At 37.0% G+C, this 12,132-nt stretch overlaps 1 protein-coding gene across 1 annotated transcript in view; it reads left to right on the top strand.

Moving 5' to 3' along the window:
- The first annotated feature begins 236 nt into the window (after positions 1-236).
- The window catches only part of LOC132527807 (SERTA domain-containing protein 4-like), a 32,558-nt gene continuing 20,662 nt past the window's right edge, over positions 237-12,132 (top strand). The window contains exons 1-3 of the mRNA XM_060163851.1: positions 237-276; positions 8,723-8,838; positions 8,950-9,041. Of these exons, the coding sequence (XP_060019834.1) occupies positions 237-276; positions 8,723-8,838; positions 8,950-9,041 (248 nt within the window). The remainder of the gene's footprint in view (positions 277-8,722; positions 8,839-8,949; positions 9,042-12,132) is intronic.

Below are 12,132 nucleotides of genomic sequence, written 5' to 3'. Positions count from 1 at the left end.
CAGAGAAATAAATGCTAATGTAGCATTACCATAACTTACAAGATCAATATAAGGGATTGTTTATATAGGTGGTTGCTGGGCAGAAGTCAATAGAGGTTCTCTGTAGAAAGGACATTTGTAGGCTGGCAGATTTTCCTCTCTAAGACCCATGTGAATAGGGTGAGGTCAAATTAGGTAGCTTGGCTTGGGGAACATACCAAGCGGAAACCCTGTGAGCACACTGGTGCATGTCCGATATGAAGGCAATGAAGAGAGCTCTCTCTGCAAAAAGAGATTGTAGTGATTTTTAAAATTTAATTTGCATTAAGGTCATGGTGATAGAAACCCATGAGTGTTAAGCATTTTAAACTCCGTTTTCAGAATATAATAGAGTCTTATTTTTTATGTATAAAAATTTTAATGAGGGTTCAGCCCTCCAGCATTGTATAACTTTCACATGTACTGAGCTATCCATATGCAGTTCCTAGAGGTAACCAACCTAGCAAATTACAATCAAATTCATGAAAGTATACCATGCCACATTTCTTCCCTTTCCTTTCTTCCCTTTGTAAAAATAAATAATTGAACAATTTTATTCAGAAACCTATTTGAAAATTTACTCCGTTCTGGTTGTATAGTTTTTATGGATATCATGAGATTTTAAAAGTACTGGTCTATGTAGTCACTTAGTAAAATATCTGTAGTTTAATAAATTTAAGCATTAAAGATGATTGTTTGAGCCATCAAAAATGTTGGTTTCATTAGCCGTTAGCACCACCCACCCTTTTCCCTTCCTCCATTATAATTACTACATTTTATGGTGAGAAACAAATCCAAAGAGACCAGTAAGATTTACTGTCATCTGTCATGAGATGCATATAAATTTCTAGTCATGCTATCAATCTGAGGAAAGTTTGAATAAAGCAGCCACAAGTATTTGCTCATGTATATGCATTAGTCTTGTGTATTAGTAATTTATACATATCCTATCTCTATGTAATATGCATAGAAGTTTAAAATCATTCAGTGCCCTTTAATTTATGTGAATGAGTCTGCCCTTTCATTGAGATCACTGTCACAATCAAAAGGTCACGGAAAAGGGGCTCTTAAATTTTAATTTTGATTCTATCATGAATGTATAATGTGCAGGATATTTACTGTGCAATTTTCATGTCCATATCTGTTTAAAGTCATTCATCAGAAAATATTATCATGGTCCTTAGTTTAAATAAATAAAAATAAATCAAATAAATCACTATAGTGTAAACATTTAATCCTAGAGACATTGGTAGATCCTAAGTTAGAGCATGAAAAATATTCCACCAACCTGTAATGAAGGATCTAGTCACTCTTATCAATGGGAACACCAGCTGTACTTGTACATACCATGGATTATAAAAAGGGGTGTACTTAGGTCTGTAAGACTTAGATAAGGCTGAGTTTAAGCAAGTTAAAACTGAAATCAAGTCTAATTTCAGTTTTTCATCAAATACTCTATCTGGAAGCTTTTAGGTGTTTATGAACATTCCATGTTCAGTTTTATGTCATGTTACTTTCATGGGATTTAGAAGATGCTTGAAACATGGAGAAATGTTAAAAGGTTTGATTAAGATGCTGGGGCCCTTACCTCTACATCTGGGCTGTCCACTGAGAACTCATGCCAGCTGGCTTTAGCTGTCAAAACACCAACATCCCAACAATAGCTCTAGAGCCAAGGCACAACCAGTTCAGATTGTTGTATTTGTAAAAGCAATATGTTTCAGAAACCCAGAAAAAGCTGAAATAAAATAGCGATTTCAGAAGCAGGGTGGCAAATTGACTATAACTGTGTAGTACTAAAACCGAGGAAGAAGTACACCTTTAGATATTGGGAGGAAGTAATCCTTGTCGACCCTCCCCACCCTCCATCTTATTTTTAATAAGGTCTGTCTAAATAGTCTTGGTACGTTGCTTTAATGTTTCCCCTTTTTAACCTAACCAATTATTTTTTAATTTTTCCTGATTAAATTTAACAGGCTAAAAACAGAGTCATCTAGTTTGCTGCAATAATTCTCAGTGGGGTGGTAGGAGGATATTAAAAAGTACTAAGGGTTTGCTAGTGTTATGTTCAGTATTGTAATATAAGTATATTTAGAAAAAATTTGAACCTTTTCTCATGTTATAAATTATAGAAAGTAAAATGCAACACAAAAATCTTCTTGGGAGGTAGAGATACAAGAGTCTTCTAAATATCAGTGATGATCAAAAGGGGTGGAGGGAGAGGTGTGAAGCTGGGAAACCCCCTCTGCAGGGGTGGAGCAGAGTTTGTGTTATTTTTTAAATGCTTATTAAAAGGGGGTGTGTGGTAATACGTCAAGAAAAATTGGGGATGTTGCAAAGAGAACCAGGACTCAGGAGCCTGGAGTCTCAATTCTGTCTCCATGTGCTACCTGTTGTACTGCTTTATGGCTCAGTTTCTCCATGTCTAATATGGGGGGTAAGCCCATCTACTAAGTGGCATGCTTGAGTTGAACACAATATAATAATTTACTGAAGCACCTATCACTCTTTAGAATAAAGGTGCCCCGTGAATGAAGAACATTTCATCACTAGAGCAACTCCAGGTGGCGACACAAAGCAGGCACCATATGAGTGAGGGCAGAGAATTAACCAACTCCAGAGCAAATTCTCATACAGTCGGTCCTCGATTTTCACGGGTGTGGAACCCACGGATATAGAGAGTCGACTGTACTACACCAGTTTACATAAGGGACTTGAGCATCTGCAGATTTGGGTATCCGTGGGGGCCCTGGAACCAATGCCCTGATACTGAGGGACGACTGTGTATTCTTAGTGAGTAAAGTTAATGGTTAGTTCCATTTTATGTTTTTCCTCAACCCTTCTGGGATATCTAGCTAAGTGTTTTTGGTGATATACCCAAACTTGGTGTTAGTATCAAAGTGGAAGACAGTGAGGGTGATACAGATGGGGTACTTTTCAAAACACCACTGCCGTGCACATGTCAGGGGTTAAAAACCCTTCTCTCTGAGCAAGAGACTGGGGTACCTAAGGAAGTGAGAGCATCTCCCTAGACATAAGATATTTCTTGGAACCTCCATCTGTCAGTGTTATTGCTTTGCCAGTTTTCTTTCTGATTCATTCCCGCTTTCCAAGGTAAAAGGTAGAGTGAAAGGGAGCCTCATCCTCCAAAACAAGGGATGCACTTCTGAGGGGTGGTAAATCCCAGAGCTTCCCCGAGGAACCTGTTGCGCTTGGTCTCTCTCATTAATAGGGCCAGCTCATGGCAGGAGTTAGGTAGGCTTCAGTGCACCATCTAAGGTAACTTCATGATTATATGACTGGTCATATCCCATTTAATGATGTTGTCTTTGCTTCAGAGACCATCACCAATGGAACAAGGTAGGCGTGTGGAACTAGTGGTCTTTTATTTAGTATTCCACATCTGTGCTTGGGGCTATCCTCAATGCTGCTGGTTTCTTGAAAAACATTTCTAACTCTCTGGCTGTCTGTACCCCTGGGAGTTCCTAAGAAAGTTTTCCAGGAGCTGCAACTTGTCGGTAATTCTAAACTGCCAGTAGAGACAATCATGTGCTTAGGGTGGATGATAGATCTGAAGGGACAGGTTGCTCCATTGATTCAGAGCTAAAAACTGGCACTGAGTTCTGCTCCTCTAGAGCATATTATCCAGAAGGGGGCCAGACAAGAGGTTATGCGGGAGAAGACTGATGGCATATTGCTAAACATCAACAAAGCGGAAGGTCTATAGAAGGTGCGGCATTACAGCTTTGAATGTGGCACCTGCCTGCCTTCTTGCATACACACGGATGTTTCACGCACCCTCTGCTTAACAAGAGAGGACAGATGTCCTCCATAGAACACAGTGCTTCCGAGTAGCACGTTTATATACCTATATATGTGACTTCAAAAATGAGGCCACTACAGTAATAATACCTAATATTTAGTGAGCAGAAAATATGTGGGTATATGACAGGCATGAAGTCAGTGCTTTTTAATCATCTCATTTAATCCACACATAACTCAATGAGTTTGATATTTGGCCTCACTTAATCAATGAGGAAACTCAGGCTCTTTGAGATTAAATGCTTTGTCCAACATCACTGAGAAAATAAAATGAGGAACTGGGATTGGAACCAGTGCTGTAGGATAGCCCCAGCAGGTCGTGCTGAAGTGCTTGAAGCCATGCAGTAAGATTGCAGAATGTAACTCACAGTGACAGGTAGAGCAGCTCTTGGAACAAAAGTGCCCATGGCCCTTAAGGAAGGATTTCGGTAGCTTTGCCACCAGCAAAGCATTATGTAGATAGGTAGGGTTATGTGCTTTGAAAGGCTCTTGCCAGGCTAACACTATACAAAGAGAAATCACTGAGAGACTGGAAGCTGAGGCACGTGGTTTGTCCACATCACGGGTGCGTTGTTGATCTGAGACTAGAAGCACCTTATTTTCCCCATTGATCAAACCCTTCCTTTGTCTTTGGCTACAGATGCCCATGGCCAATAGGATGGTCTGAACTCTGTTTTTGCAGTGTGTTGATTCAAGTGTTGTGAGGCAGAGAATGAAAACCTTACCAAAATTAAGATACATTATACTCGTTGCTTCCTTACCATCTCTCAGGCTTTTCACGGTCTTGGATAAAGAATGGTTTACTATGACAGGAGTCGTTCTTTTATGATCGTCTGTACTCGCAAAGTGTTTGTAAATTAATTTGCTGATGATCTTTCTTTAAGGTACTGCCTGTGGGCCGTGCACCAAATGAAATCGCTTTTGTACAATAATAGGATTTCAGTTGTCTGGAGGCAGAAGCAGGAGAATAAGGGAGAGCATTGGAGCAATCATTTGTAATTACATTTGAAACGTTTATTTAAAGAAATATGTATAAATTGTACTGTCAGAACTCTAATGACAGGGATGGCCATTGTGTTCTGTGACTCTTAACCTGCTGGATTGAAGTTTTAGACTAGGAAATGCATTGAAGCATTGAGGCTGGCGCAGATATTTTATGTGCCCAGAGGTTAGAACATTAAAAACAATTTGAATATTCAAGCCAGCATTAGCTATTTTACTTTTAGAGATAAATTTAGGCTCAACTTCATTCGTTTTATAATTTATATACTGTTCTCAGAGCTCAGGACATGGGCTATGAAGACATAAGATCATTTTACTTTTCCTTGTCTATTTCATCAGCTTTATTTGAATAACAGGCTGGGTTGAGTTGGGCTTTTTCATTATGGGAGAATTATATAAATAGATTTACATATGTTTATTGGATCATACAGGCAAACATTTGGAACTTCAGACTAACTTTAATTAATTCTCTAAATGACTATCTGGATATTTTAAAAACAGTTACATTTCCTTCACTCCAAGTGTATGACCAGTGACAATATATCCAGAAACATTTTTCTGGAGCTTCTATAGTACTTGTGCTATTTTCAACTTGACCATTTGAAATATTCTTTTGCAGTCTTTTAACTCTCTAATTATAATTGAATATCTGTGGGAGGCAGAGCGGTGGAAAGAATCTTAGCGCCAGAGCTAGGAGGCCAGGCTGGGATTTGCTTCTGGGATAGAGCTGTGCTTATTGGCACTAATAAGAGCTAGGATTTGATTGAGTGCTTACTATATGCTGGGCATAATGCCAGTCACTTTCCATGAATTATGTCAGTGATCCTTTGAGACAGTATTATTTCTATCCCCACTTTACAAATGAAATATGTAAAGAGTTTATGTAATTTTCTCAAAGTCACACAGCTAAGAAGTGGTAGAGCTGGGCCACTTGCATCTGACTTCAAAACCCAAACTCTTAGCCACACACCAAATTGGAAATCATTGAACCCTTCTGGGCCTCAGTTTCCTCATCTGTAAATCTTGTAGGCTGAACCATGTGATCAATAAATAGTTTCCAGCTCTGAATTTTTTGAGTTCTCATCCAGCCGGGAAAATAGATGTAGGAACTTATGTTTGCCATATATTTTAGCCTCAAAGTGGCTAAAAGCATCCTCCAAAATTTGATGCTGAAAACATTGCAAATAGCTAAACAGCATGCAAGGAAGTAATTGTCAAACAGATAGCAGCTGTGAAAACTTTTCAGCATTTCAACAACCCATGGGGGTGTTTCTTAAGAGCAATAAACTAAGTGGCTAAGCGTGTTGCCCATGGAGCTGAGACACAAATCTAGACCCCTGAGAAATTACTGTGTTTCCAGGGTCTAATACATTCTCTATCTTAGGATAACTGCCTGAATACAGCAGACAGAATCTTTATGAACCTCGGAGCCATTGGTATAATTTTTTGGTCTTGATGTTAAATAAAAAATATTTTACTAGGTCATCACTTGGTTTACTTGATATTTGGTTCTCCAAGCTGCCACCTGCCCTCCCTTGTGTCATTCATTAAAAAGTTTTTAATTGGTCATAAATGCTGTAGACATTGTGTTACTTTATAAAATAAAATGAATATATCTATACACCTCCAAATATATATATGAATATATATACACATATCTATTTCCAAATCTTTCCTCATACTTTCCTGCACTACAGTAATTCACTGATCCTTGTTAAAAAAAAAAAATCAGTGACCTGTCCAGCTATAATGCTAATAGCCGTCAGTCGTTGATACTTCTTAATGTGAACCCAGGAATTTATGTTGAAAAGTGACTTGATTCTTTCTTCACTATTAGTTAAAGTGGAGTCTGTCTTTGCTCATAAAGCTAAAACATCTAAGCCAATGTAGCCAATGTCACAATAACAATAACAACAATGACAAAAATCCATCAAGCCGATTGCTTGGCATTGTCGTGATTAAGCAATCAGTTGATTGGCTGAATGTTCTGTTTTTCAAATTGCTGTTGTAGTGCTTCTACTACATTTGCCTAATGCTGTGACATAGAGCCTCTCAGGCCTGCCTTATCAGCATCACCTGGAAATTTGTGAGAAATAGAAATTCTCTTCTCCTAGCCCAGATCTACTGAATTAAAAACTCTGGGGGTGGGACAAATAGCAGTTTGTGTTTTTAGGAGAGATGATTCTGGAGAGATGATTCTAATGTTCACTAACTTTTGAGAACCATGGTGGCATCCACTAGTTAAGCAGTTTAAAAAGAAATCAGTCACAATAATTAATTGTCATCACAGAACAACCCAAAGCTTCACCTAATTATTTGATTCAATCCTTTAAAAATCCACCTAAGAAAATAATTACTAAAGAACAACCCCTGAGAAAACTGGGTTCAGTGATGCTTCCTTTGTTTTCATTATAAACAATTTTGTTTTCCTTTTTTCTAACTTCTGAAATCTGTGAAAACGCCGTATAAACTGAAATGTGCTTACTGCATTCAGAAATTGTATCCTGACTTTGTTCCAATTGTGAACGATTATTACACATTTGTCTCTTTTTAGGTCAGACACACCAGTGGTTTAACATTCTTATTTCCCTTACAAAACATGCCAACTCTAATTGGGGTTTATAATCCACAGTGGTGCCAGTGAAAAATTGGAAAGCTTTAGGTGTGATTTTTTGTAGCTTTTCCTACTTGTTAAGGAAAACCACCCAGCTACAAAAAGCTGCAGGAAATGTTATACAGATGCCACCAAATGGAGGAAAAACTTAGAAGAGGCATGTTCTTAAAGAGCACATTTTTAATATTTAAAACATTTAAGATGTTAGAGGAAAACATCAAATGTCTTGACTATGAACTTATTTAACCAACACATTAATAAACTACTCATTTTGTGAATCAAATGGTGTCAGCACCTAAAAATATTCCAGGGTGTGTTTAAAGGTAAAATTGTTGATGCTTAAGTATAAACTTTTTCTCTGATCTGGTCCACTGAGGTTGAATGAGTACTGAACAGGACACAATTTGTAGTATTTTAAATTCATTCAAGGCTTTCACTAGGAAGCTCCTTATGTATCTTCAGCTTTCAAGGCTGTACTTGCCTCTTTTCCGTGATATCAGCACCACCTAGCGTACATACTAAAAACTCTCTTTAAACCAAACCATCTCTTTCTGAAAATCTGCCTTCAGAACACTGTCCTTTTTTAAACAAGTCAGAATTCTCAACAATAGTATGTTAAAGGAGAGAACAAAATTTTCACTTTCAGAAATTATATACCAAGGTCAAGTTTTCAAGTCAGTGTGCTATTTAAACTTTTATTTACTTATGATTTACCTCTGTTAAGCCAGGTGTTATGAGGATGGTTATACCATGACCATATCATAGGGTTTGTCTATAGACATGCAGTTTTTTTTTTAAAGTGTAATGGGGTCACCAACCATTTTACACAAATTTGGTTAACCTAGCAACATTAAATTCCTTCTGTAAATGAGGCAGTTTTACTAAAAGAATGATGAAAGGTAACATCTCTTTCCATTGCATTTTGTGCATCAACTTCAAATGTGGGTATGTTTTGACATTAAATGGCATGAAATTAAACAGAGGATTGGTAAGTATGTACTTTATTTCAGAGGGGCTGCATAAGGAAATAAATATAATTCTCCAACCTAGAACATCTAATTTGGGTCTGAATAGTGGCATGTGCCTGCAAACAGGCTTCTCAGCAACGGGACAATTGCCACTGACTGCTTCACTGCGTTGCTCAGTAAATGAAGAGAGAATATTAATTTCTGGGGTCACCAGTTTCTTTTCACAAGTAGAACTTATGTTATAAAATGCTCTTTTGCTACAGTAATATCTGATTTTTCTCCAATTTATTTTCTATAGCTTATCCAACAAAAGTATTAACACATACGTTAACAACGTCGAAAGTAGCCTACTTTAAGAGAAAATATGCAGAAGAAGAAGATTTACATCAAGATTACCATGGGTATTTTCCAAAAGTAAGGGTTTATTTATTATTTTTTTAAAAAATTTTATGAGTCTCGTCGATAACAAAGGCTCTTGTTCTCATTTTTCTAAAATGTAGATTGAATGATGTATTTGCTTTCCAGCACCTGATACTGCCTGAGGACAGGACTTGCATTCTCAAACTTTCTCTAGAGAAGCTCAGATTTCTTGAAGACCCAGAAACCTACTTAAGAAGGTCTGTGTTAATTAACAATTTGCTGAGGAAGATCCATCTAGAGACGGAGAAAGAGAGCTATGAATACTTTAAAGAAGCTCCCTGTTATAAGACTGCTTATTCTGATACAAGAAAACGGCTGAAGTTTATGGTACAGGAATGCTGTTCTCAGTCTCTCTATTATGAAGAGCTGCATTCGTATCATATTGTGCCTTATGCTTCGGAGAATGCCATTTATGGAATGGGCTACACTAGCAGCCACTTGGAGCAAAATTCTCAGTTGCTTATTTATAAAATGAATTAAAGTAACTGTTAAAGTCCATTGATACCTTGTTTCTAAATGCCTGAACTGTTTATAGTGAAGATGTTAACATAAGGCACTAATTATCAGTGCCCTTGAGATCAAAGATGAGATGCATGCTGAACTGATTGGAGAGAACCCTGGTTATTATTCAGCAGTCCTTATTATCAGCCAGCCAAATTGAAAATATGTCCACATATTATAAAGCGGAGAATAAGTGCTTTAGAAGCAAAGTTTGTTTTTTTTTTTAAGATAAGGTGTGTAGGAAGGGACCTATATTAAGTTCTTACACAGATTTAAACATTTCAAGCCCCCTATTTCCAAATTCTACTACTCTTAATGGAAAGTAACAAAAAGTAACAGATTCAGATTAAACAAATAATGTCTTGTCCCTGAGGATTAAATGTGGAACGAATTAAATTTTCTGTAAATGATGAGAGGAAGGGTAGATCCTTTCTGAAATGCTTTGGCTTGTCAAGCATTGTGCCAAGTAATTGACACCATTCTCCTTTTACCATTAGTGGCAATTCAAGATGTGGCAAACCTACTGCAATTTAACTGCTGAATGTAACAACCAGAACACTCCACATCGATCCATTTTACATTATTATTATTTTTTTTGACTTCATAGAGTTTTCTCTTTCAAAGTGAAGTTTAATAAAATAGCCTTGCAGATGGGCTTTTGTCTAAGTTCTAGGGGTCAGTTAAAATTTGTGGTGGGCTTTTAGTTGAGTTTAAATTTATTTATGATGTCATTTTTATAGGCTGTGAAGCTCAGGAAAAGGGTAGGCAGGTAATATTTGATTTTAATAGGCAGGTAATTTAAAAAATCTTACCTGCAAAAACTGGTGAGAACAACAAAAATTCTACATGATGTTATTTCTTCATCTAAGAGTTCATTTAAGGCTGTCTGGATGAAACTTTGCACTGATTTTTGTATAATAGTCGACCATTCACTATTTGACAAAATGTTTCAGAATGCCTTTGGTGGTGAAGTTTAGATAAGTTCCTATATTTTGCAATTTGAAAGGTAATTATTTAACAAGTTTCATAGATTCCTGAAATTGTTTGAAATGGTTCGTGATGTTCTCTGAGGTTTGAGTGAGATGTCTGATTTCAATGTCCAGACTTACATTCCATGGCGCAAACATCATTTAAAGAATTGTCATTAACTGATAACACAGATTGGAAAACTAGGTGCCAAAGCTATATTCAAGAAAATACCAAAGACCCAAAGATGAGTGTTAGAGAGACTATGATAATGAAGATAAGAATCTAAAATAAGGATTGTACAGGGCATAGAAGAACAGGGTTAAAGAGATTTGGAACGATTTGCTTACTAACGTGCTTTCAGAGCACTTTATACATACATAATAACGATAGTCAAGGGCACGGCTTGGGCCTTCAGTGATCATATGTTTTTGCAAATCTGAATATGGTGACTTGTCAACATTGTATCTTCCCTCATTGGATGCCATCTTGTAAACAAGAAGGCCTTTATCTCTTAAAGAGAATTTTGTTTTTAGTTTTGATTCACTACTTGCTCCCTCTAATGAATCATCGGGGTGATTAACATGGATGCTTTCGGTATAAAGAATATTGGTGCCCTAATTAGCATGCATTGTTAAAGACCACATAGATATATAATTGATAAAAGTATTGGGTTTCTATTTAATTGCTCAATCAGAATTAGGAAAAAATGCTTTAGAACAAATTGGAAAATTATAATTGAAGGTAATTTTTTTATATACATTTATTTATTTTTATTTTTGGCTGCGTTGAGTCTTTGTTGGTGCACGCGGGCTTTCTCTAGTTGCGGGGAGTGGGGACTATTCTTCGTTGCGGTGCGCAGGCTTCTCATTGCGGTGGCTTCTCTTGTTGCGGAGCACGGGTTCTAGGCACGTGGGCTTCGGTAGTTGTAGCTCGCGGGCTGTAGAGCGCAGGCTCAGTAGTTGTGGCGCACGGGCTTAGCTGCTCCGCGGCATGTGGGATCTTCCTGGACCAGGGCTCGAACCCGTATCCCCTGTATTGGCAGGCGGATTCTTAACCACTGCGCCACCAGGGAAGTCGAGACTAGTTTTTAAGGCAATTTAGTGTGAATGGTGAGATAGCTTTGCCGTACAAATATAAATATTTTAAAAATAATTTAAGGGCAAAATTTGTCACCTAAGTTCAAAAACTTTATTTCACTGCTTATACCACACCTTATTCCTCAGAATGTGTTTATTAAAATGTAGATTTCTTAGACAATGGGAATATTAATTGAATATACTCCGAATTTGATAGGATAATTATTATGTACTTTGAAAGATAGAATTAGCTCTCTAATAGTTTAAAACTTTTTACCAAAAGGAACGTTTGGCTTCGTTTAGGACAGTGTCTACAAGAAAACATGCCCGTGCTAAGAGGTATGACTTACAAATATACCACATATTGAAATTGTTTGAGGACAGAAATGTGTATACTTTGGGAGAGAAAAGAGAAGGAGAGAAGAAGTTTCCAAGAAAGTGTAAAATTGTAATATTTACTGTAGTCAGAAATGTTAAAGCAGGAACTCTTGGACAATGAACCCATAACAGACATAAAGTCTGTTTTATTTGGTGACATCATTAACTGAACTCTCTGAATCTTACATTCATATGTAGAGAAGGAACTGTCTTAGAAACCAGTGGTATTTGTGAATATGCTTTTTTTTTTTAAGAAATATGTGTTGATTTCAAAACAGGTTATTTAGAAAATATCTTTTAGAACATTTAATTTCTTTTCCAATAAACAATTCATAGACAAGGAGTTGACTAATGTCATCTTGAC

The sequence above is a fragment of the Lagenorhynchus albirostris genome, chromosome 1 (genome assembly GCF_949774975.1).
Source record: "Lagenorhynchus albirostris chromosome 1, mLagAlb1.1, whole genome shotgun sequence".
Classification (NCBI taxonomy): Eukaryota; Metazoa; Chordata; class Mammalia; order Artiodactyla; family Delphinidae; genus Lagenorhynchus; species Lagenorhynchus albirostris.
This window is presented reverse-complemented; position numbering and strand designations above follow the sequence as displayed.